This window comes from Watersipora subatra, chromosome 3 (assembly GCF_963576615.1).
Source record: "Watersipora subatra chromosome 3, tzWatSuba1.1, whole genome shotgun sequence".
Taxonomy (NCBI): domain Eukaryota; kingdom Metazoa; phylum Bryozoa; class Gymnolaemata; order Cheilostomatida; family Watersiporidae; genus Watersipora; species Watersipora subatra.
This window is the reverse complement of record NC_088710.1, coordinates 43,217,970-43,245,788: the sequence shown is the minus strand read 5'-3', so window position 1 is coordinate 43,245,788 and position 27,819 is coordinate 43,217,970. Positions and strand designations below refer to the sequence as shown.

General features: G+C 35.3%; 1 protein-coding gene across 1 annotated transcript; it reads left to right on the top strand.

Moving 5' to 3' along the window:
- The first annotated feature begins 243 nt into the window (after nt 1-243).
- On the top strand, nt 244-27,797 carry LOC137390615 (uncharacterized). Its single transcript, XM_068076941.1, has 14 exons — nt 244-345; nt 1,755-1,832; nt 3,623-3,694; nt 5,797-5,877; nt 6,446-6,558; nt 7,115-7,216; nt 12,537-12,759; nt 16,151-16,342; nt 20,657-20,788; nt 20,920-21,141; nt 21,862-21,954; nt 24,332-24,417; nt 25,746-25,815; nt 27,534-27,797. The coding sequence occupies exons 1-14, from the start codon at nt 244-246 to the stop codon at nt 27,780-27,782; spliced, it is 1,815 nt and encodes a 604-aa protein (XP_067933042.1). The 3' UTR covers nt 27,783-27,797.
- Nucleotides 27,798-27,819: the final 22 nt, after the last annotated feature.

Below are 27,819 nucleotides of genomic sequence, written 5' to 3'. Positions count from 1 at the left end.
AACAAACATGATACCATTTTTAACCTTTAGGCCTTGGGTTTTTGAAATTTCACCATGAGCAATTGGTAAAGCTACAACTGAGTTGTAAAATTTCATTTTTGAGATTCTGATCCGAATTTTTTCTGATGCGGTAGATCATTACTTTTACTATACAAATAACAATGATAGACTTACAGGAAAGTACGAATTTTGAGACTAGCTATAACTCATTTTATGTGTACCAAAATACTTAGTATACTTAGTATGGATGTTGTAGTGATGGTACCTAAAGTTAAACCACAGCCCAAGTCTCGAATGCAGTCCCAACAGTTTGGAACTTCTCTGATTTCTCATTCAAGCCCCTCGGTAAGTAGACTCCCCGTAAAAGCTGAGCTTATTGATTTTCTGTATTGGCTTTCAAATACTATATGCATCTAAGCAAATTCTAAAATAGGAAGACAAAATTCGGAAGACAAGTAAGACAAAATTCTGAACCTCTTTTTGTAAAAACATTTCTACAGTTAATATTTATCAGTAAAGCCAAAGTTTGTGGCTTGTAGGAACCTTGGTGCTGCAAGTAATAGAACAATCTTGATATTGTCATAATCTATTATCCATCCCACCTGAACATTATTTTTGAAATGCTTGAAACTGGTAATGTACACATGTAGATGCTTTTTAAAGTTTATAACTTGCTGTGCATCAACATATTGCAGTAATAACAAGTTGTACAAGTCACTATTTAAGCAAGCAATATTTTTGATGGCAACTTTGTTGTTCTAAGGACAACCTGGTGCTTCTCAAATGCCTACTATTTTTTATAGTTGTTCATGTTGTTAATATTGATTCTGACATTCCATATCAATAATTCAGAAATAATACATAAATAAAGAGAAGCTAAGAAGCCTTGACCTCTTTTGTAGCACGTGAAAAGATATTGCAAGGTATTTGAATATCTCAAAACATTTTGATGTAGAAAAAAGCATTTGTAAATATGCACAACTCTGCACTTATCTAAAATATGCACTTTGCTTAATGCGCACTGGAAGATCTCTGCTGATTTAAAAAAATACCAAATCTCTTAAAAATAACCATATAATAGCTATGTAATAGCCATGTAATAACTATAATATAACTATAGAAAAACCATATAATATCTATATGATAACAATATAATAACCATATAATAAATATATGAAAACCACATAACAATTATATAATAACTATACAATAAATATATAATAACTATATAATAACTATATAATAACTATATAATAGCTATATAATAACCATATAATAAATATATAATAACGATATAATAACGATATAATAGCTATATAATAACTATATAATAACTATATAATAACTATATAATAACTGTATAATAACTGTATAATAACGGTATAATAACTGTATAATAACTATTTAATAACTATGTAATAACTATGTAATAACTATAAATGTACTAACGAATGTAGTAATAAAACCAGTGCTTATGTATTGTATTAATGCTTGTGCTAATAAAACCAATGCTACATATTGTATTAATGGTTGCACTGATAAAACCAGTGCTATAGTAGCATGTTACATAAAAGGATAACAACAGATCACTTAATAAAATCAAAAATCTTTAATCAACTCATGCATTAGCCAAAAATGTTGGCTTTGCTTGCAATTTTTTCTTGTCAATACACAGTATTAAAGGAATAGAATGATTTTCATATATTAGTCATGCCAGATTGTGTTAACCGTGTTTGTGTTATGTTATTATTTAGCGTGGCAGTTCACCAAGCTCTTTTGTGTCACCCACTCCACCCACTCGTCACTCCCCAGATTATGACTTTAATATTGTGGTAAATACTTTTTATTTTATAATTTGAACTTGACTCTGTGTGCTCTTCAGTTTCTTAAATGACAAGATATGACCTTCAACCTTCGCTTACTTAGCTAAATGTTTTTTCTGTGTTACTCTATTGTAAGTTTACATGGGTCATAGAGTTATCTTTCCCTAGAGTGATAACAGTGCCTTCAACAACACAAGCGTTTCCGGTGCCAACAAGGAGCATTTAAGCCACGCCCCTTTTTTGTGCTAGTCAATCGTAGTGATTGACTAGATCAATACCATCAGCCATAAGAATGGCTAAACAATGATCATGAATTTTCACAGTTGAGATAGTAATTATTGCTCAGATTAAAGAAATGATGATTATAGTTTATTACTCTAATATATGCTTATTATTTAAAGCAATTCAAAACCTACCAGGGATTGCTAAACATATTATGGAAATGTTTACTTTAAAGCAATTTAAAGCAATTCAAAACCTACATGACTTGCAAAGGCACTGAATGGATAGTGTTAAGTAAGTGAGTTAATGCAATCAGTTACTCATAGATAAGATAGATAGTCATACTGGGGTTGTATTACATTGGTGTGATGGAAAGCTAATCGACTGCCATCAACTGAAAGTTTTGACATTGTATAGTGATTGAGTGATTCATTGACACCACAGTCCACAAACAACCCTTGCATGTAATATTAGATTCCAATACATATCAATCAAATACATAGACTAGCTTGAAGCAAAGATGTCCACTAGTTAGTGGACATCCTTGCTTGATGTAAGCAAGCAAAAGGTTTGAAAGTTAAAGTGGCAAATGTTGTTATATGTTAAATAAAAATAAATTATACTTAATTATACTAAATTATAATTATATAAAAATAAAATAGACTTTTATATTACCTTATTTATTAAATAATTTTTCATTGTAATCATAGCTAAACAGATTATATTTAGCCATTATTTGCTAATTATTTTACATTTAAATGCATTTACAGTTTTATTTTTCTTCCTAATTTATTTCAACAAAACACTTCTTTCATGATATGAAATTTAAAAGTTGTAGTTGTTTGAAAAAGCTTGAGAACCTTTACAGTTGTTTTCTTTTTCCTCTTAATGCATTTGAACTGCTTAAAAATATTTTCTCATGATATGAAGTTTGAAAGTTAGAATGGTAAATGTTATATAAAAATAAGTTGTCTGTCTAAAGACTTTTTTATTACTCAGGCAACACCGGGTAGTACAGCTCATAGTTGATGGCAGTTGATTAGCTTCCCATCACACTAATGCAATACAACCCCAGTATGACTCTCTATCTTATCTATGAGTAACTGATTGCATTAACTCACCTACTTAACTCACCTACTTACCTTTGCAAGTCATGTAGGTATGGATTTGCTTCAAATAATAAGCATATTTAGAGTAATAAACTATAATCATCATTTCTTTAATATGATCATTAATTACTTTCTTAACTGTGAAAATTCATGGTCCTTGTTTAACCATTCACATGGCTGATGTTATTGATCTAGTCAATCACTACGATTGACTAGCACAAAAAAGGGGCGTGGTCTAAACGTTCCTTGTTGGCACCGGAAACGCTCATGTTGTTATTACTCTAGGGGGAGATAACTCTATGACATGGGTTAAGTGTATCTCAGCAAAAAAATTAAATCATTGATGTATTTCAACATTGATGCATTTTTATTCCAATTGTGAATTGTCAAATCATGATTCTTGTCTATATGTATCAATGCTTTCCCTGTGCGTGTTGGTGCACTAGCTGTCTCCTTGTGGTGTTGTAGCCTCGATCTCCTTCTCCTAATACAAAACATGAATCTTCTAAGACAAGCGGGCGAGTTCTGGATAGCAAAGTAGTAAGTCTAGGAGCTCCTAACTGCCTGTCTTATGCTAACTGGTTTACTTCTCGCATTCCATGTATGGATCATCTGTCTCAAGGCTCTAAAATGTATCGGATCCACTTATTTTTGGTTTTAGTTGCAAGTTTTTTGTAATTTCGTAGCATAATGTTTTTATATTACATTTCATTTTGAAATTTTTTGCTACCGTCAATGGCATTCGTTCCTACCGTAAACAGTATTATTTTTAATATTACACTTATTTACTTATTAATTAGCTTATTTAAACATCAATAGAAACTTTTTTCTATTTTATAATCAGAATGATTTGAAATTGTTGTCAAATGACTTTGAAAGGGGAAAGTATGTACACTTAAAACTTGTAAAAGTGAGGCTCAAAAAAGCCGTGTTTGCGAGGCTTAGCATGAGGTCCTGTTCTTTATACTCATCAAAATAGTACGGTAAATAAGTTCCAGAAACAGTTGATGCTATAGTAAATTCATATCATTGATTATAAGACATTTCCTAATCAGTACTATAGACAAAATATAGTATAACATTAATTTCCTAAGTTACTAACAAAATGGAAAACAAGACAACAGAAGGCAACTCCTAGAAATGTTTTACGCTACAACAGTAATGCTATAAGATACAATATGAGCGGAGGTAACAGGCTCCTGTTTTAATGATACTAAAGTTATATTATGATTTGAATATGCCAATCTTTGTTATTAAACTGTTCTTCTCTTGTATATAGGACATGAATATAGACGCAGAACAGGTGAATAATTGTTGCTTATTTTATTCTATTTTGACACACAAATGAGTGAAATACTTACCTGCTGTAACCACCCAGCTGAAACTAGCACTTGCCTAGTTGTTAGCACTAACAACTAACCTGAGTTGCTTTGCCACATAACCAGCATGGTGTATGGACAGTGTTGGATTCACTAAACCTCACAATTAGGCACCTCACCTCATGTCATGTCAATTAGGCACCTCCTGTCATGTCAATTAGGCACCTCCTGCATGTCATTAGAAAGATTGACCTCTTTTTTGCTCTATGCTTAATCACAATTCGTCCTAGCAATATATTTATGTCATCTTTTTAGTCTTTTTACCACTGATATTATCTACATTACTGGTAGTACTCAAGACACACATAAAAATATTCCCAAGTTTTTAAAAAGAATTTTTATTTTTACTTTCTAAAGAGTTCTAAGATTTTATTAAATAACTTAGTCCTTGCTAGTAACATCTTTAAATTTTGATATGCCAGAGTTCTAATCGATTTCAATACAGATTTGTCCAACTTGCATTGTTAACAATTTTTATTTTGTTTTCTCACGATGAGCCGTAAAAATGAGTGATGAGAGCAGAAAAAGTATTCTGGTGGTACTTGAAGGTTGTTCTTATAATACCTAAGCTAGTTATCAATCATTACCAAAACTGCCAACTCTATTCTAACGTGGTTTTGTCATATAGTTACAAAAACAATGTTTGATCAGTGCATTTTCATCACATTGCTACAGGTCTTTCATCACATTGCTACAGGTCTTTCATCACGTTGCTACAGGTCTTTCATCACGTTGCTACAGGTCTTTCATCACATTGCTACAGGTCTTTTATCACATTGCTACAGGTCTTTCATCACACTGCTACAGGTCTTTCATCACATTGCTACAGGTTTTTCATCACATTGCTACAGGTCTTTTTAAGCAGTACTCTGCAAAAAGAGACTTCCAAGCTGTACACCTACTATGCTCTGCCATGGCAGAGTAGAACGATTGATATGCACTCTTATGTTAAGAACTCAATTATCTGTGACTATTCAAGGAAGCTTGGAGTTTTACTTGCTGAACTGATTGAAATCCAGTGACCTTTATGAGCAATGAATCTGCTTAAGAACCAATGTAATGCTTGTGAAAACATTTCCAATGAATTCGCTAGGTGGATAAAAGTTTCATTTTTACAGAGCGACGCATAATTTCTGAACTACAATGTTTTTGTCTCTCAAGTAAAACTCAATAATTAGTGGCAGAACAATAACAAATCTATTGTAGAAATCTTCTGTTGGTCTCTTATTGAGTTTGTAAATCTTTATTACCAAACTTCTTCAGGGAAACGACTGGACGTTTCGGCAGCGACTAGCAATACCTGTTGTTGCAGAAAAGACAAAAGAGCCTCCAGTTGTTGAAAAGGTTTGTCTCTGGTCCCTGTGTTGTCTCAATATGACTTCTCATTCAGATGGTAGAATATAATGACTTGTAGTTGTTTAGGTTTGTTCTAGGTAATTGATTAGCTAGCTTGAGGTAATCCCTTAATATCAATCCAATGCTGATCACTTAGCAAATAAAAACAATAGCATTTTGATTACATAGATAACATTTCAGTTTTTTGGTGCATGGCATGAAGTGAACAGCAAAATTTTTAAGTTGGCTCTGACGAAATATATTTGCAGCAATCCTGAATGTTTGCCGATGAACTGAAATGTGTGGTTAGGGAGCATCTACTTTGGTAACCTTAAATCTACTAGAGTCAGTGTAGTATGGCAGGTAGCTAACACTGACAATACTTAAATTTTGCTATATATAGTGTAATGGTGCATAGCTTTCTAGGTTTCTTAAAAGTAATCTGTTAGCTAAAGATACATCTCGATCTCAAAGGTTTTTTTTCAGCAAAAAAAGGTAATCTGATTGCCAATAGAAAATAATCCAAATAATAGCGTTCAAGATGACTTATTGTTAGAAATTACTGTTTATTAATTAGCCTCAGCTTCCTGATGTCCCTGAAAAACCGGTGACAGTTGAACCAGAACCCCAACTAGACGCGCCGCTAATTAAACGGAGAATCAGAAGGATTCCTAAAAACCTAGCAAAAGTGTGAGTACAAAAACACGTATAGTTAATTATATTGCTATTTGTTTTTTCTATGATTTTTAGGTTTTAGGAAAAACAGGTTTTCATGTTGTGGTTCATAACTAGTAATTTAAATTTGAAAGATAAGTGCTCGCTGAAAATTTGCTGCAGGTCAAAACCTTTATTGTTTGAAATATATGTTGCATCATCTTGTTTGATTGGTGGTCAGAAGGCAATTCAATCCTGTTAATCTTTTACTGTTAAATTTTTTAGTTAAATCTTCAGCAATTATGAGAATGGGCCTATAATCAAAGTGTGAGAAATTTCATATTGGGGCTCTTTGTACTTTTTAAAATATGACATGATGCTTTGCTAAAGATTTTTATCAAAGTTTGACAAAAATTTGAAAATTTTATCATTAACTCAAAAAGCATCAAAATCTACTTACAACTTAAAAATAATTGTTGAAAGTTAGAAATAAGTTAAAACTCTTAAAATGGCTTTTTGAATATTCTTAGCAAATTTGATAGTTACAGTTGTTGATAAACACAAAGCAGTTCAGGGCTGTGTCTGATTGTAGTACTAAAGCTTTCAGGAAGAAGTCTGGCCCAATGCTGACTAAAAAGGAGTTGAAGAGTGTCTCAGATCCACTCGACTATCTGGCAAAATATTGTTTAATTCAGTAAGTAAGAGAATCATCACCTTATAATAGTGAAACTATAGCCCCATGGTCGCATATAGTGAAACTATAGTCACATGGTAACATATAGTGAAACTATAGCCACATGGTCACATATCTCAAAGCTAAAGTCACATGGTTACAGTGCATCTCAAAGCTAAAGTCACATTGTCACATATCTCAAAGCTAAAGTCACATGGTTACAGTGCACCTCAACCAAACTTTTCATGTTGAAAGCTTTAGTTGGTGTAGGCAGCTGAATAACTCACAAACAGAAGCTTATATAAGTACGAAAGAGAGCAATTTTATCAATTCAACTTTGATAAGCACCAATTGATCTGCATACATAAAGATAGAATGGTTGATCGCTTCAGAGCCTATAGTTTCACAGAGTCCCGCGACCAACAGAAGCGTATCCGGGAGCTCGCTCGATTCCAAACAAACCGGCCACGCCCACTATTTTTGTATAAGTTATAGTGGAGGAGCCGCAACATTAACCACAAAAAATCACTCCCATGGGCAGTCGCTCTAAAATTGATGGTTGCATTATACACCATTTGAAAGAAGACAAAATTCCCTACAAGAAGCTACCGATAATTTTTTTCTATTTAAGAAACTAACCCTTTCAAGGCTTAAATTAAAAAACATGTTACCTAAATTTATTTATTGCTCGAGTTCTGATAGTTTTTGTATCGGCAACCAGTTTCTGTTTGGGTTTCTAAAGGAATTACGTTTTAATTTTTGTGTAAAAACCATAGATGCCACAACTAATCAGATATGACATAGTGGCTGGCAGCAATATTCATTTGAATATTGCTTGTGGATACATTTCCTTCAATTCTCCGACTCACAAGCACACCAAGGTACTATCAGCTGAAGATCAATTAAGCAAAACATATATGCAAAATATATTGTATATACATGTAGTATCGCAATACATATGCAAAAACCAAGCTCAGGCAAGGGAGTTACAGATATTAAGATCATCTGCTTGCGACTAAATAAAAATATAATTTATGTAGCAGTGACAAACCACAAAAACAAAATAATAGTGCAGTAAAATTTGGAATTCTGTTAAAAAGCATTCGCAACACTCATTTCAGGCGAGCAGTTGAATACTACTAATATTTTGACAATATATTAAGCTGAAAAATATTAAGCATAAAATAAAAACAGAGTGAGTAATGAAAAGAAAATTTGGCTTAGAAGACACTTTTCGGCTCTACCTCTCAACAGACACTTTAAGCTAAAAGTTAACAAATGACGCCAACTCTTTGCACAAGATCTCGCATTGCCATTGAAGCACTCCCAAAGCTCACAGCCGATCCATTTTTCAGCGCTTCAGTGGCTTTTTTACACATGAAGTGCAGACATACCGTTACGAACTTCTTCGCCAGATGATGCCCTAGCTGATGCTGGCAGCTTATTAATGTCAGTGCACAGCAGCCGGTGCCGAGTTCTAAGCAATGGTTGGTCAATGCTTCAGCTATTTTTGGCAGATGAATATTTTCCTCATGGGCACGTACAGCAACCTCCCATTTCATAAGCTCGGCAAAGAACTCATCGCTCACCTCAAAAAGGGCATCATCTTTAAAATTATCTTAATATACGTATATACATCTTTGGACTTAGTAAAAATGATCGCTGAAAACTGGGTACATTTTAAAAAACATGAAATAGGAGTGAACGCCAACAGTTTCATATTTTCACAATAAACAAAACTTTTGCAACTTATTTATGATAAGAATTTTTTGCTAGGCCAAGACTTGTCTAGAAAACGTACCATATATACATGTATATACCTTTGGGCTCAAATATTCAAACACTGAGCGCAGCACACCGGGAGAAAGGTTTACATGTTGCACACGCTGTTGTAGAGTTCGTATGGAAGGAAGAAGAAATGCCATGGTTAACAATTTTGTGTAGCCCGTTGTTCTACATGCAAAGCGTAGCTTTAAAGACTTTTAACAGTCTCCAGCTCCCAAGCAAGACCGCAAGTGTTTCGTCGAGATAATGCCGATAGCTGGTCCTTGTTAAATAACATGCACATCTTTATCTTGTGCTGTCTAAGCTTGGCTTCACCTGCCCTTTTCTCTTTCTGTGCTTAAAACAACAACATTATGAACACAATCCAAGCAAACAGAAGTATTTTAAGACACATATTACAGAAATACATGAATGATTCAATGTGCAAAAACACCACCCACTGTAACAATTGGACAAAGATGTTATTCTTTACAGAAAAATGGCAGTATGTATATATAGTATATTTAATTACCTGATTGGGTTTTTTTGAAGGTCAATAACCTAGCGTTTGAGTTGGTCAACTTCCGAATTACCTCATGGAGTGAACCTAAAAAGAAAAATGAACATTGTGGAATAGACATTAATTAAGCTTCTTTAGAGCAACTTAAAATATTCAATTACTCAGCTTTCACGCTGTCCTGTGCTTCTCACCCTCGTGTCTAAGGGTGATGTTTAAAGTAGATGAAAGGTTGAATGACAAAAATGTCACAGCTGTTAGTATTTTGTTAGCATCATTCTGTTAGTATTTCTTCAACCAGACGCGCAATAGTAAAAATGTTAGCTGTTTGGTGATATGTTAGCCATATCATGCATTTCAGGATGCAGCAAGGCACAACACATACTATAGTGTTAATTGTGATGATAGCAGACATCTATTACTGAAACAGATGAATCATGTGCAATACTACAGTAGCAATACCATATGCTGCTATCTACCACACGCACACAGCAGTTACGCACTTAAAATACGTACCACTTTGCTGAATTGGCTGCATGTGAAAAAATAGAGCATGGCAATAAATTGTAGTCAATATGAGGAGACATTTGTTACAGGTTAAAATGTAACATGAAATTTGATTAAAATTCTACCAAGTCTCACCAAACTGTCCAACACTGCCAGACTCATGAAAATCAAGGCAGATAGTCGTGGGTGAAGCAACTGCATGAAATCCATGGCTGCTACTGCTCTGGTGTCGGCCTTCTATTGCCTTGGGCCTCTTGGCTCTCTCTGTCTTAGGGTGTGGTCTTTTGTGAGCAAATACAGTAGCGATAGCTCCGGGTTTCAAACGTTTCTTCTCAGTCTTAGTCAGGCTAAACCAATGCTTTTCAAAATAGTTCTGTTATATATTTATCAAACATGTATCATACATAATATATCATATATTTTTTGGTACACAAATAAAATCAGGCCAGTAAATACATGTGCATGTAGAAGCAGTATGATTGCAGGCCTAAGGCTGCTGCTTGATTTTCTTTTTGAAACATATATTGATGTGATCCATGTCATGGTCATAGTGATGGTGGTGATAAAGACTTGTGTTTAATCTACAATTCACCCAAATCAATGATACTTAACTCATTTCTTTCTTCAATTTCCCTCTAGTCTAAAACAACAACTAGCTAAATGTCATTACTGTTCCAGAAAAAAATTAGTAGAAAAAAACCCGCATTATTATTTTTTTTATTATTACGAAAAAGGGGACTCACCTCACAGAGTACAGCTACGTTGCCTGGCTCTAGATGTTTAGGAGCTCTTGGGTTGCTGCTTGCGTCCAACCTACTGACATTTTCAACCCGTATTTTTCTTAATGAACTGTCTCGAGGGAACCAAAAAAACTGCAAACCAGCTTCAGATCGGTTTGTGCACTTAACTGCCCAGCAATTTACCATTTTAATATACAAACCGCAATCGCGTATACAAGACAAATGATCGAATGAGCCTTGCAAATTATTTTGGCCCCTGTTCTTGTTTAGACAGGCATTAATCAGATTAATTAAAAATAGTTGGAAACCACACTTCTTGTATATGGTTAGAAAGTAAAATTATTGCTTATTTAAATAATATTGTACAGGTCTAAGTTCACGATCTTTTTCTTTGCAAAAAAGTGAGGTATTAAGAGCGAGGTATAAATATTTCATTAGAGATCAGTATGCCAATTGGGTTTGTTTGGAAACGAGCGTTTTTGTTTCCAGTTTTTGGTCACGGGACTCTGTGAAACTATACAACACTGGATCGATTTATTCTCAAAGTATGCTTCCAGCTACTTGTCACTAGAATACTTTTCATGCAAGCACAAAAATATATCAGATGTAAGTACTCAAGGATATAGCACACATAAGTGCATAAGCGTATTAGGTTCAAGTACATACACATGGGTATATCAATGTAGATACTTCAAACAGCCAATTTCCTCGTTTTATTAGCCAAATATCAAAAAGTCAATATAATCTTAGCAAATCTTAAAAACTAGAAAAGTGTCAACATTAATTAGAACAACAATATCACCTGGTAAGACAATAGGCAGCGTACTTACTCTCTGTTGATTCCTGAGTGCCTAAGCTCCTGCCCAGTAAACATTAAATTTCAACAGCAACCCTACGCAACACGAGGAAATAGAGATGATTTAGCCAGCTAAGTCGCTATATGGTTTAAAACTTGTGCACGTAAATTTGCAGGCAATCGATTTTCAAAATGCTCAAATTGTCTCACTTAGGATTAACATTTGGATTACTATCTCTTAATGATCTTTATAAACACTACTTTGAATGGAACAAATGGAGTTCAACAACCATAAAACAGAAAATGAGATAAAAAGTTATTCTGTTCCTTAGACGGAGATCTGTCAGTTTGAATGGCCTAGTAACTGGTTAGCAACGTGCTACGTATTGATAAACCTGCGCTTGGCTTATCAATTAAAATATATATTGTATCGCGTATGATATTTTCCAATTAACAGTTATAACACTTATATTTGACTAGCATAACTAGGTATTAATACAACAGGTGTTCAGTACAATTTTGCTCAGTAACTATTTTTTGCTAAAGACAGCAAATATTTGTTAGCAAATGCTTTCTGTGGATGAAGATGGTCTAACAAAAAATATGAAATAAGATAATCCTGTTGATTCAAGCAAAATAGCATTACTATTGAATGCACATTCTGTGATCAGGAGCTCATGAATTCCAGATTTGTCTGTTCTACAACCACAAACTTTTACTATCATGTTAAGGTTTAAACTTCACATCAATTGATGGAAAAGTTTGCTGTAAGCTTTATTGTCAATTTTAGTGTTCCTTGATCTATGTTGTTTTCTTCAGTCTGCATAGATTGTTAAATACTCTCCCCAACTTCCTTCCTCTGGCCTATTACCATTGAATTACTTTTAAAATTCAATGCAAAAAGTATCCAAGCCTATTATTCCAACTTGATTCATACCATCAAAGATGGCATAGACTGCTGGTACTGCCAGGGTACTAATACTAATAACATCACACAGCCTTTTTTACATTTTACAGTCCAGAGCGACTTCCTGTTTATGAGCGAATTTTCAAGGAAGCTGTTGCTAAGCAATCACCAAGATTCTCTGATGTATATTGCGTACTTGATAAAAGTAGTGAAGAGAGGCCCTTTCCAATACGACATGTAGAGGAGCCAGGCCCTCCTCATTCCAGCCTTAGTGATGAAAAGAAAAAGCACCTCCGATATGTTGCAACCATGACAGATGGCTCTGATAAAGTTGTAAGCATATGACCTTGAACCTTCTTACCACTCAGGTCAGAAACCTTTCTTTGAGAGAAGTATTTATTGCTCCATATAACGTGCAGACGACAGCAGTGTTATCAACATTTCAAATGCAGTAACAGAGCAATAATTTAGGAGTGTTAAAAGGGGTGAGGAGGTAAGTTAGCCTCGGAGAAGTTTCATCATATTTATTCTTTTAAAACAGCAGTCCATTTATTGCTCTTTTTGAAAATAAATTTCCTTTAGATTTTTTCATTGCACACACAGTCGCATGAGGAATGCAATTCATGTCAAAAATTTGTATATCAAAGTGTGATCCGCTGCTGTGCTGACTTCTAATTGGCTGCCTAGTACTAGCAGGACAACTAGGATTGGTAGTATTCTATATACATATATAATCCATGACAGCTCATATAGTGAAGACTGTCTGCTACAAAAGCAAAATAATGATATGAGATCGTTGCAATGGCAATGAAACTTTTCAAATAACAGCTATAAAAACAACCTTGAAAAGACCAGCTGTAAAAGGAACTATATATATATATATATATATATATATATATATATATATATATATATATTTATATATATATATATATATATATATATATATATATATATATATATATATAGTCAAACATGGATAACTCGAACTTCAAGGGACCGAGCAAAAGTGTTCGAATTATCAGAGCGTTCAAGTTATCAGAGCACCGTCACAAGTCCATATATTTACTTATTTATTAGTAGATACATGTATATATACAAACTATAATATAAATCAAAAGCACAAATGGCTTGTTTCAAATTAAATGCTTCTAATGTAAAGTTTAAAACGTTTTTATGAAAAAGTATAGAGATTTTTCTATCACTTGAGATTGGTTTGTTGTTTGAGGTGATGTTATTGCCAGGACGTTTTTCAGATTGACATTGGCAAAACTTGATCGTTGTTGAAATGCTCAAAAGAAAAGACATTTTTTTCTTTTGGGGTTTTACCCACGATCAATTTTGCCGTTTTTTCTTGAAGTTTATGCAGATTACCTTACTTTACCTGGGATTCGTTAAGAGCAACACTCCGAGGCAGTTCAATTAGAAGTTTTACGAGGTTTTACGGTACATTCTATATCACTCACACTTTTTTAATAGATACTTAGTGAATGTACACAGGTATCCTGTGTTTAGGTCAAACGATGAATAGTTTTTTGTTGCTCAGACAACGTATACGTTTAATTACAACATTTTTTAAGACGTTTTAAACATTCAACATTCCGACGTTGATTCAACACGGAATCACCCCCGGAAAACAAAGGTCACGGGCGAAAATCCTTGCGCCCGTGACCCGGCTAGCCCGTGCTATTCATCGTATCGCAGTATAAATCAAATTTCACCAAACTTTTAGAAAAGTCGTTGACAAAAATATTTTGCCGATGGTGGTAATAACGACGCTTATGAATTACGAAAAGATGAAGTTTACCTCTATGGCTTTGAATAAAGTGATTTTTTAAAACGATAACAACCGTTTCGGTAGCCGTTGGGCAAAAAAACAGTTCGAATTAACAGTGTTGAGTTCGAGTTATCTATAGCAATTTATCATTACGTGGGAACGGACCAAAAGAAATGTTCGAATTAACCATGTGTTCGAGCTATTCGTGGACGAGTTATCCATGTTTGACTGATATATATACAGTCAAACATGGATAACTCGTCCACGGATAGCTCGAACACATGGTTAATTCGAACATTTCCTTTGGTCCGTTCCCACGTAATGATAAATTGCTATAGATAACTCGAACTCAACACTGTTAATTCGAACTGTTTTTTTGCCCAACGGCTACCGAAACGGTTGTTATCGCTTTAGAAAATCACTTTATTCAAAGCCATAGAGGTAAACTTCATCTTTTCGTAATTCATAAGCGTCGTTATTACCACTATCGGCAAAATATTTTTGTCAACGACTTTTCTAAAAGTTTGGTGAAATTTGATTTATATTGCGATACGATGAATAGCACGGGCTAGCCGAGGCACGCGTGCAAGTATTTTCGCCACGCACATACAAAACAAAAATCGCACGTTGTTTTTGTTTTGTATGTGCGTGGCAAAAATCCTTGAGTGCGTGGCGTAACCCAGCTAGCCCGTGATGAATAGTTTTCCGACGTTGATTCTGTGTTGAATCAACGTCGGAATGTTGAATGTTTAAATCGTTTTAAAAATTCTTGTAATTAAACGTATACGTTGTCTGAGCTACAAAAAAACTATTCATCGTTTGACCTAAACACAGAATACGTGTGTACATTCAATAAGTATCTATTAAAAAAGCGTGAGTGATATAGAATGTACCGTAAAACCTCGTAAAACTTCTAATTGAACTGCCTCGGAGTGTTGCTCTTAACGAATCCCAGGTAAAGTAAGGTAATCTGCATAAACTTCAAGAAAAAACGGCAAAATTGATCGTGGGTAAAACCCCAAAAGAAAAAAAATGTCTTTTCTTTTAAGCATTTCAACAACGATCAAGTTTTGCCAATGTCAATCTGAAAAACGTCCTGGCAATAACATCACCTCAAACAACAAACCAATCTCAAGTGATAGAAAAATCTCTATACTTTTTCATGAAAACATTTTAAACTTTACATTAGAAGCATTTAATTTGAAACAAGCCATTTGTGCTTTTGATTTCTATTATAGTTTGTATATGTAGATGTATCTACTAATAAATAAGTAAATATATGGACTTGTGACAGTGCTCTGATAACTTGAACGCTCTGATAATTCGAACACTTTTGCTCGGTCCCTTGAAGTTCGAGTTATCCATGTTTGACTGTATATATATATATATATTAGTTTTAGTGGGTGTACTAGTATAATTATCTCATAAAACCACAACGTATTACCTTATTTTAAAGTCCAATGTAAGGCCAACAATAGCCGACTCGAATTATTCGAGTAGCATCACCGTGTGGTACGCGCGATAATAGTTTAGGAGGCTGCTCATTATCAAATGACGATATGTACATTTTGGTGTGAACAGTGATTAAAGTTAATATCTCCAGGAAACATTCAGCTAACCTTTTAAAATCAGTCTAACTGAAAAAAACGCAAAACGTTGAAAGCCCACTTTTGGCTTGATTTTTAGCATAAGACATAACATTTAAAGTTATGTCTTATGAAGTCTTAAAATACTATGTTGAGTTTGAAGCATATACTTTTGTTTCAAGATTATATTTGATCTAAAAATATAGGCATGCATTATGACATATGTAAACTTACTGCTTGAGGTTTGCGATATTTTATGTTAAAGTTCTGTCTGAATAATATCCCTTGACAACAACTTGTGTTAGTAAGAATCACTCCACAGATAATATGGTAATAGTGAGATGCATCCTCTCGTTCCAAGGCTATGAACAATGCTGAGTATCAAGTATCTAAACTAACATTCACTCTGGAGCAGCTCTACACCAAATACAATCAACTCCTTGATGAGTATGATCAAATGGAAAAAACAAAGATGCAAAAAATGTCAGCCCTCGCAAAAAGAATCTTTCCTCATGTCTTGGATTCAGATTATGTTGCTCCTACTAAGTCCAAGGTTGGTGGCGTTTCAATTGATCCCTAAATTAATTCGTGTATCAGGATTGTAGAAACATTGTTTGCTGCTGGACAAATGAGAACTACTAAGTATGTTGAGCCAATGTTTCCAAACACGCTTGACGTACGTAACTTTACTAGAGCGAGACATGCATACAATGTAAAACGAATAACTGCTGCACAAATATTGACATATCCGAATATATTTGATGAATGAAATACATCACTTTAAGCTGGCATTTTACAGCAGACTACCAAATATAGCAGAACTAGGTGAATGCCCTGCGTTGCATGGGTAATAGCGAACAGCTTATAAACATTACATCACCTACTACATTTTCTTAAACTACACTGCCTGCAACTGTTTATAAGCTGCTTTTATTACTCGCGCCACACCTTGCACCGGGCATAAACCTCATGAGGCCAACTGCTAAGCTTTACATCATGAATATTGTCACCATAAGTGATTGCTATGCTGAGTTGAATGCCATAGTGTAGTGAATAAGCTTGACGCCTCCGGAACTGGAGGTTCTTTATTTGATCTCAGAACTGGTGGTTCTGAGATCAAATCCTTGCTGAAGCGGATTTTTCATTGCTAGATTTTAATTGCTATAACTGGACAGACAAACGCTGAGATCTATATATGTTTCAGTCAATTTGTAACATGCTTGAAATTCTTACTCAATTCACAAATTGCATGATCACTCAGTCACTTTATAAAATGACTGAAACCTTCAAGCATTTCACAGATTGACTTAAAATAAGTCAAAATACTTGAAAGACTGCCTGAAACATTGATATGAAATGAGACAAGTCATTTACGTCGAGTAGAGCATCAACTATCACATACGAAATGTATATGCATTCTCATATGGGTTAACTTCCTACCACCATTTCATATTTGAAAAAACAAGTTTTTAATAAGAGCACCATAGTCATGTGTAATATTTATTGAGAACGCGAAGATTATAAACAGTTAAACAGATGTTAAACACTGAGGATACTAGTGTTATATACAGTTGAACAGATGTTAAACACGGGGTTATCATGCTTCAAATGAATTCAGAGTTCCTTTCACATTGAATCATAAAAATTGTAAAATCCAAAGTGAGTCGACACCATTTTGCTTTGCTAAATTTGAGGAAGAGTGGTCTGATGAATCAAACAAACTTATTTCAATATTATACTCTATCTCCAAATGCACAAGCTCTTTACTAGATTACACCGCTTCATCTAGATTTGGATATTATTCTGCAGCAATAGCTCTCATGGTTCTCTGTTATTCTCCAGCTATAGCTCTCATGGTTGTCTGTTTTTCTGCAGCATAAGCTCTCATGGTTGTCTGTTATTCTGTTGCAATAGCTCTCATGGTTCTCTGTTATTCTCCAGCTATAGCCCTCATGGTTGTCTGTTATTCTGCAGCAATAGTTCTCATGGTTGTCTGTTATACTGTAGCAATAGCTCTCATGGTTGTCTGTTATTCTGCAGCAATAGCTCTGATGGTTGTCTGTTATTCTGTAGCAATAGCTCTCATGGTTGTCTGTTTTTCTGCAGCTATAGCTCTCACGATTGTCTGTTATTCTGCAGCAATAGTTCTCATGGTTGTCTGTTATACTGTAGCAATAGCTCTCATGGTTGTCTGTTATTCTGCAGCAATAGCTCTGATGGTTGTCTGTTATTCTGTAGCAATAGCTCTCATGGTTGTCTGTTTTTCTGCAGCTATAGCTCTCACGATTGTCTGTTATTCTGTAGCAATAGCTCTCATGGTTGTCTGTTTTTCTGTAGCAATAGCTCTCATGGTTGTCTGTTATTCTGTAGCAATAGCTCTCATGGTTGTCTGTTATTCTGCAGCAATAGCTCTCATGGTTGTCTGTTATACTGCAGCAATAGCTCTCATGGTTGTCTGTTATTCTGCAGCAATAGCTCTCATGGTTGTCAGTTATTCTGTAGCAATAGCTCTCATGGTTGTCTGTTATTCTGCAGCAATAGCTCTCATGGTTGTCTGTTTTTCTGCTGCAATAGCTCTCATGGTTGTCTGTTTTTCTGCTGCAATAGTTCTCATGGTTGTCTGTTATTCTGTAGCAATAGCCCTCATGGTTGTCTGTTTTTCTGCAGCTATAGCTCTCACGATTGTCTGTTATTCTGCAGCAATAGTTCTCATGGTTGTCTGTTTCTTCGCAGCAATAGCTCTCATGGATGTCTGTTATTCTGCAGCAATAGTTCTCATGGTTGTCTGTTTCTCCGCAGCAATAGCTCTCATGGTTGTCTGTTTTTCTGCTGCAATAGCTCTCATGGTTGTCTGTTTTTCTGCTGCAATAGCTCTCATGGTTGTCTGTTATTCTGTAGCAATAGCCCTCATGGTTGTCTGTTTTTCTGCAGCTATAGCTCTCACGATTGTCTGTTATTATGCAGCAATAGTTCTCATGGTTGTCTGTTTCTCTGCAGCAATAGCTCTCATGGATGTCTGTTATTCTGCAGCAATAGTTCTCATGGTTGTCTGTTTCTCCGCAGCAATAGTTCCCATGGTTGTCTGTTATTCTGTAGCAATAGCTCTCATGGATGTCTGTCATTCTGCAGCAATAGCCCTCATGGTTGTCTGTTTTTCTGCAGCTATAGCTCTCATGGTTGTCTGTTATTCTGTAGCAATAGCCCTCATGGTTGTCTGTTTTTCTGCAGCTATAGCTCTCACGATTGTCTGTTATTCTGCAGCAATAGCTCTCATGGTTGTCTGTCATTCTGCAGCAATAGCTCTCATGGTTGTCTGTTATTCTGTAGCAATAGCTCTCATGGTTGTCTGTTATTCTGTAGCAATAGCTCTCACGATTGTCTATTATTCTGCAGCAATAGTTCTCATGGTTGTCTGTTTCTACGCAGCCATAGCTCTCATGGATGTCTGTTATTCTGCAGCAATAGCTCTCATGGTTGTCTTTTATTCTGTAGCAATAGTTCTTATGGTTGTCTGTTATTCTGCAGCAATAGCTCTCATGGTTGTCTGTTATTCTGTAGCTATAGCTCTCATGGTTGTCTGCTATTCTGTAGCAATAGCTCCCATGGTTGTCTGTTATACTGCAGCAATAGCTCTCATGGTTGTCTGTTATTCTGCAGCAATAGTTCTCACGGTTGTCTGTTATTCTGTAGCAATAGCTCTCATGGTTGTCTGTTATTCTGTAGCAATAGCTCTCATGGTTGTCTGTTATTCTGTAGCAATAGTTCTCACGTTTGTCTGTTATTCTGTAGCAATAGCTCTCATGGTTGTCTGTTATTCTGTAGCAGTAGCTCTCATGGTTCTCTGTTATTCTCCAGCAATAGCTCTCATGGTTGTCTGTTATTCTGTAGCAATAACTCTCATGGTTGTCTGTTATTCTGCAGCAATAGTTCTCACGGTTGTCTGTTATTCTGTAGCAACAGTTCTCATGGTTGTCTGTTATTCTGTAGCAATAGCTCTCATGGTTCTCTGTTATTCCGTAGCAATAGCTCTCATGGTTGTCTGTTATACTGTAGCAATAGCTCTCATGGTTGTCTGTTATACTGCAGCAATAGCTCTCATGGTTGTCTGTTATACTGTAGCAATAGCTCTCATGGTTGTCTGTTATTCTGCAGCAATAGTTCTCACGGTTGTCTGTTATTCTGTAGCAACAGTTCTCATGGTTGTCTGTTATTCTGTAGCAATAGCTCTCATGGTTCTCTGTTATTCTGTAGCAATAGCTCTCATTGTTGTCTGTTATTGTGCAGCAACAGCTCTCATTGTTGTCTGTTATTCTGTAGCATTAGCTCTCATGGTTGTCTGTTATTCTGTAGCTATAGTTTTCATGGTTGTCTGTTATACTGCAGCAACAGCTTTCATGGTTGTCTGTTATTCTGTAGCAATAGCTTTCATGGTTGTCTGTTATTCTGTAGCAATAGCTCTTATGGTTGTCTGTTATTCTGCAGCAATAGCTCTCATGGTTGTTTGTTATTCTGCAGCAATAGCTCTCATGGTTCTCTGTTATTCTGTAGCAATAGCTGTCATGGTTGTCTGTAATTCTGCAGCAATAGTTCCCATGGTTGTCTGTTATTCTGCAGCAATAGTTCTCACGGTTGTCTGTTATTCTGTAGCAATAGCTCTCATGGTTGTCTGTAATTCTGCAGCAATAGTTCTCATGGTTGTCTGTTATTCTGCAGCAATAGTTCTCACGGTTGTCTGTTATTCTGTAGCAATAGCTCTCATGGTTATCTGTTATTCTGCAGCAATAGCTCTCATGGTTGTCTGTTATTCTGTAGCAATAGCTCTCATGGTTATCTGTTATTCTGCAGCAATAGCTGGTTGTCTGTTTAGAAAAAGAGAAATGGTAAATTGAAGAGCAGCCATGTGACTGAACTGCCTCACATCGCTTCAACAGGAAGCACAACGTCGAAACTAAGTGATACAGTTATAGTGTCAAGGCTGAACAGTGCTGAGAGAAAAAAGGTGAGATTTCAACCTTAATGAAGGCCATTATACAGTAAAAGTTCTCTTTAAAACTGTTTCAAATTTCTAAAATGTAATTGAAATATTGAGCGGGAAAGAAAAGTCTATTCCGTGTTAATGAAATTCTGCAGATAAACCTTGATGACGAAGTGTATAGATTACAACTGAAACTCAGCAGACTGGAAGTAAAGGTGCACTCTGCAGAAGTGAGAATGGATGAGCTGGAAGCGGAGAAACAAGAAATGCAAGTCTGGTCTCAAGAGTTGTACCTCAAAGAGTGCGCCCAGTCATTCCAAGAACCTGAGTTCAGAAAGAAACAAAGCACTCTCTTTAACAAGTTTCACCCTGACATGGTAAGTACGATATGTAGATATTGTGCCGAGTCATACTTCATGCATTTAGCAGTTATTGTATATTTACTAATTTTTTGAAGCGAAGCCAACTCATAGGTTCAAGCTAATAAATGATTCAATGAATTGCCAAATAATCGTAAGGTTAATGAATATGAAGCCATGTGATTATTACAGCCTTTGCAGAAGCGTTTAATTTTGAAATAGTGTGCAAATTCAACTATGAGCCATAGAAATAGAACCTTGGACATCAGGAAACTAATTTTATGTTTTAAAATGGGATGTAGGTCTTCGTAATATATCAAGCGCTTGAAGCTGATCTGAAAATAATGTTTTCTCAAAAATGTAAATAGTTTTTTTTTGAAATAAGCTTTTGAAAAATGAACGAACTCATGGTTATAATTAATGATATGTTAGCTCTGTCAATAATTATCTTGTCACCTAAAACCTAACTTAGTAATGAAATTCATATGATTTATCAAAACCTTGTGATGTCATTGTTAATGATTAGCAAGTAATGACATGACCAGATTATGATGTTAATTTTAGATTTCTGTAATCGCTTTACAGAATTAATGTATGACTCAATCTGAATATCATCACTTAGGGGAAAATAAACGTTGTCCTTCAGATCTTTGAGACCTAATATGATGACAGGAAAATGTTAATATCTGCTATCATGCTATTGATTTTTGCGGAATTGCCAGCTATGACAATTTTCAGGATGAACAAATGAACATTGATGAGGTGGAGGAAGCCCTTAGAACCATCAATGGACATCTCCTCACCGACAAAGAGCTCCAGTTCATCTACCACGTATGTTTCCTATGTAATGTCTCAGCTTACTCGCATATTGCAGGTTACTGCTGATCGACTACACTTCAGTACATACATACATGTAAAAGAATCATCAAGTCTTCTTTAACATGCTTCATACGATAAGTCAAATAGCGATAAAGTACATCCTGTTCTTAAATGGATGCTCGATCAAGTCAGTATATACTTCTGTATCTGAACCTTCTTAGTATTCACCCTTGGTAGGTTGGTGTCGGGCAACAGCATTGATAAGAAATACAAGTCTAAGAGGAGGTTGACTGAAGAGACAAAGGTTTTTTTATGAAAACAAATTTCACACCGTAGCCTACACTGTCGTCTAAAACCAATACAAACCAAATGAAACATTTGACTTCTTAAAATTATATTACAAGCTAAAATGGTACCCGTATCAAAGTGTCAGTAATACAATACACAAATCAGGGTGCACTGCATATGAAGAAATCAGTGAAGAGTTGAATATGTATAATAGTTTTAATGAATAATTAATAAGAGTTGTTGTCATTAGTCTGAGCTAAGATATTCAACATGAATGCTTCTAGTTATGACTTTCTCCAAGTATAACTTCTACCAATCACAATGCGTAAAACGAGTGACTGACTGCTTTGATATATTTAGAACAAAATAACAAGAAATTGAGAAAGAGCCAACCTTAAATAATCAATTATTATCAATATCTCTACCGTCAGTGCTACATTATTTGGGCTGTCTTGAATTCTTTTGGGCGCAAAGCCTGAACTGAATTATTATGGAACAAAATTTTGGCATGTTGTTTTGAGCCCACAATAATCTACTATCAGATATCTACATTGTATTTCACTAATCATAGGTAGGATTTGCTTGTGCCATCAATGCTTCAATGTTCAAAATAATTGTAAGACCTCAATTGCCTCATGAGGTAAATAAGCTCATTTCATTGAGCTTATTTTAACTATAGTCCACCTAATTAGGCAGCTGATTTTTATTGCTTACATAATAGTTTCTGTGACTATGTGTCTGCAAGTTTTACTGTCCGCTTCTTTTTTTTGGTTTTTTGTGCTTTGTCTAGTCGTACTTTTGAGCCGTGCATCATTGTGGGCTCTTTTTCAACTGTTGCAATTGCTGTTTTAACTGTTATATTCCTTTCTTGCTGGCTACAGCCAAGTTAGTTCAGTTTCGGTAACAAACCAGTCAAGTCCAGCTATCAACTTCAACAATTTTGAGAAACATATTCTGATTTGTTAATAAGTAAAATTTGTAAATCTAATACCAGCTCAAGGCTTTGGGCTAAAATATACAAAATACAATCAATTACATGTTTGTATTTATAAGGAGCCTACCAAAGAGAATGCTTAATATAGAACTTAGAGAGTTGCCTATCAAATATATAAGAATTTATTTACCCTAAGCTTTATACTGTTGTTTCTGTATTGGTATGCATCAATTATAATTACCACGCAGGAAGCAAGTTGTAAACTAAAATTGCATCCATTTTAGCTTGTATCTATTCAAATATGTTGAATCATACAAAATTGTAATAACAATTCAGATCAATATTTTATGAAAATAGTTACAACTTAATGATAAATATCCACATGGCTTCTAATGAATGCAGTTAGGTGATGCAAGCTTTAGGGTTACCTAGCAACCTTAGTTCGACGGCTCTATGCTTCAATTAAAATTTTTTCTAAACATGTGAAATGAGATTCTTCATTGTTGATTCAACAGCATGCCTGAAGTATTCAGATGAAGTTGCACACTTTAACATGGACTCTATTTGCATTAATAACAAAAAATTATTCGAATAATACACAAGGTAGCATGTATGTGAACACACAGGATGTGCTAGCTCTGACTAATAGCAGACAGAGTCTAAGGACTAATATGGCCTCCAAAGGTGTATGCAGTCAGAGCTAAGCTCAGCGCAACACCTACATGTACATATATAGGCAACATAGCGCATGCTTGACAAACTATGGTGGGCACCATCATGGCTTAGAAGTGTTTGGCTATAGTGACTGGGCTATAGTGACTGGACTGACCTGGGCTATAGTGACTGGGCTAGATTTAATTGCATCAACCAATGATAGAAACCCCCCACATAGGCTTTTTTTACATCATTGCATCAACTTAGTTCTGTCCCAGTCATAAGAACATACTGCGAGCATTGACAAACTATCAAGTCTGTAATAAAAACATGTTGGAAAAACAAAATCTTTCAGGTTGTGCTTACAATAATCTAGGATATTCCTCTAGTACTACAGGATATCAGTATACTTTAATTATAAAGGTTTCCGAAATTGAAATCATGAAATACAATAGGAAATGAGCTGACCGCGTACCGAGTGTGTTCAACTGTACTAGACTGATTTGATTTTAGATTTTAAAGATACCTGGCAGGAAGGTTTTGAACCTCAAAACATTTGGATGCGTCGCAGCCTTGTCTGAAAAGGTGCAGCAATTACAGTGAGTATAGCGGTTCTCATCAGAGGCAGAAGGATACTGCATTTAACACTTTGCAGTTTAGTCTTGTATATACAAGCATGCCATGCCCACGATCCTAGACTGTATTACAAATTTTCCATCGACTGTGAAGGCACTTAGAATAGAGCAATTTTTTTTAAACTGACTGTCGTTTTTAAGCTCGAATTATGTGCAAAATGATTAAAAAAACAGAAGTCGAATCGAGCGAATAGTTCTTATTTCACAATTTCTCAAGAAGTGATGATTTAGACGTGACTGGAGAAACATAATGATTGCGGTAGACTGAATCTGACAGAGTGTGTATATTTATTATGAATAGAAAAATAGTTTTAATATGAAGCTTTTGTTGCTGATGAGAACCTTTTTAAACTTGTCAATTTCTAAGCTTTCATTACCAAGAACTTCAAGCTGTACGTTGTTAGAAACTAATAGCCTGTCAGCAGCCGTTTCTCATTTCTTGGCCAGTTTGAAATGCATTCAATATTTTGGTAATATCTCAAAATTTAGTAGTCCAATAGACTTGAAACGGCAAAAATATAGTCAAAACCTGTGGGCAAAGTGCCCAAAATCTCCTAATCCTGCCATCTAAACCGGAAGCGGGAGAATAAAGCGAAATAATGTAGCCAAGGGTCTAAGGATCTGGCGATCAAAGGATCTTGGGCAAAGGATCTGGTGAGAAAAAACTCCCCAAATGATCATGGGTCCCGGTTTCAAGGTGTTAATGTGATGGCTTGATCAAATCACTGCTTCATTATGCCCAAAATAACTGTATAAGATCAGTTTCGCTGCTGGGCGTGATTATAAGGAATAAGCATGCCGGACTAAACTCGCCTTAAATTGACTACTTTAACATTACTTCCATAGAAGTAAACCGAATGATAAAAGGCTATTTCAAGTCTTTTTTAAATTCGTCTAACATCACCAAACTAAATATGTATAGGAAATTGGGACTGTAAATGCACAAAGTGTAAGATTTCATACATAACTTCCAGGATAATCTTCTTTTAAGGTGACATGATCAGTGGCTCCATGAGCTGCGATTGCCTTGCTGAAAATGCATGACCAACCTATAATCTTTTTCAACCCTGATACTCTTCAAGAACATAATTATTTCACAATTACTATTGATAGCTCAACTCATGTTGCATCGCTAGATCAGTCACTAATGAAGATATCATATGAGTAGATATGTTAAATTATAAATTGTGTGCGGGTAGACAAATCTCATGTGCTCAATGCAGCGTGGCAGGCAAACCTTTCAGATGACGTGTGCTGTGCGGTTAAATATACCATCTATGCTATTGTTGCAGTCCTGTTATTAGAAAGTTGATCAACAAGTTTGACTTTGAAGCTCTTGATGTGAAGATGGAGAAATGCAAGGTAAGTAGAGTTACTGAAGTAGCGATGTAACAACATGGAGGCAGACATGACCTATTAAAAGGCTGTGAGGGACAATTTTATCAATTGAACTAATTGTGTTGCAAACATAAGGCTAGAGTACTTATTTGTCATTTTCTGAATAATTGGTTATAGCTAGTTGACATTTTAAAAATTTGAAAAGTACATGTGTATATCATGTGTGAATAAAGTAAATACACAAGGTCACATCACATGCAAGCGCATAAGTATATCGAGTGCAAGTACTTACATGGGGATATCAGTATAGGCACTGTAGATAGCAAGGTTCCAAACTTTACTAGCTAAATGTCAAGAAATCAGCATGATCCTATGAAATCTTGAAAAACATCAACATTATTGATGTAGAGCAACAGCAGAAATGTGCAAATATACCGTAGTTGCCAGTACAAGGTAATATTGGTCGATTTCCAAGTAATATTGTTGTAAAACAACAATATTACCTGGAAATTGTAATATTGTTGTAAAAAGTAATATTGTTGCAGAGCAACAATATTATCTGGTAAGACAATAGCCAAATTGCTTATTCTGTTATCTTCTAAGTGCCTAAACTGCTGCCCATCAAGTATAAAAGTTTCCTAGCAACGTTACACGGTATGCAGCAATGCATTATTTAGCTAGCTAAATAATAATCTGGTTTAGAATTTTCTCAAGCACAATTTACACAAAGATTGGGGAACAGTAGAAGGGAAGTAGGGTCACAAACACAATAAGTACTGAAAAGGTGAACAAAAATGTATGTTTGTTTTTACATCATTCCATCTCTGTAATTTTATACCCATCACAAATTTGACACAGGAATAAGAGGCTTCAAATTTGATAGACAAGGTTCTCAGTTTAAATATGACACCACAACCAAATACTGATGTAAATGGCCACATTATTATTTCAAATATTTACTCTATACACCAACAGCAAATAATTCTTTATACATGTAAATAAATATCTATTGGCATAGAGAAATCATGCCGCCAACAGTTAAAGCACTATCAGTGATCTTACAAAGGGAGACAATTTCCATGATTGAAAGAATTTTGATCTATATTTGGCCTTGTTTTTATAGATACAAGTAGCACCAATGCAGACAGTTTGAGGCCACACCATTTGAGATACAACAACCTGCTACCAATAAGTTTCCAAGTGGCAGGTCAAGGATTCAGTTTGTGGATGTATGAAAATTAGTCAGTGAGCATAAGAACTGCGTTAGATAGTTCTTAGACTAAAGTTCGTAATCTTGCCGCTTTGAATTTTCCAACTTTTTTATGCAGTAAGAAAACATGTCAGGCAAAAATTATAACCATAATATTGACAATCTTTACCTCAAAGCAAACACCATTACACCTCTTCTGTCCTCTGACCACCATTTGTAAATAAATGAGGTCGCTGCATCAGTCAATGTAATGATCAAACCTTTGACCTTACTATAATGTGTAGTGCAAGTTCTAATCTAATAACGCTTGCATCAGTCAATGCAATGATCAAACCTTTGACCTTACTATAATGTGTAGTGCAAGTTCTAATCTAATAACACTTGCAACAGTCAATGCAATGATCAAACCTTTGACCTTACTATAATGTGTAGTGCAAGTTCTAATCTAATAACGTAAAAAAGAATGTGGCTTGAGTCAGTCTAACCTCCAACCTTTACAACCCTACATATTTCAATGGCTTGTTGATTACAGGAGCTGTACGAGCTGCTACAGGAAGGAACATCAGACAAACCATACGGTACGATTCCCCTCCGCTCCCTCCATGTTGAACTGCAGGCAGGTGGCCTGAGCGATGAGCATTTAAACTTTGTAACAAGCAAGTTCAATGTGACTGAGAAGGGCTATGTTGAGTATCTGGACTTCCTGACATACGTTCCACTATTCGTGGAACTACATGATCGCATATGCAGCAATCCGTTGGCGACAGAGAGAGTCGGTTAGTGGCGATGTTACAGTGGGTAACTAGTAAAAAACTGCT

What these genes read in the sequence shown, in the direction of transcription:
- LOC137390615 (XM_068076941.1), top strand. Translation starts at nt 244, where the DNA reads ATGGATGTTGTAGTGATGGTACCTAAAGTTAAACCACAGCCCAAGTCT. An exon ending in GCAAAATATTGTTTAATTCA is followed by an intron (nt 7,217 to 12,536) that starts GTAAGTAAGAGA and finishes TACATTTTACAG; the next exon opens with TCCAGAGCGACTTCCTGTTT. An exon ending in TGAAGATGGAGAAATGCAAG is followed by an intron (nt 25,816 to 27,533) that starts GTAAGTAGAGTT and finishes TGTTGATTACAG; the next exon opens with GAGCTGTACGAGCTGCTACA.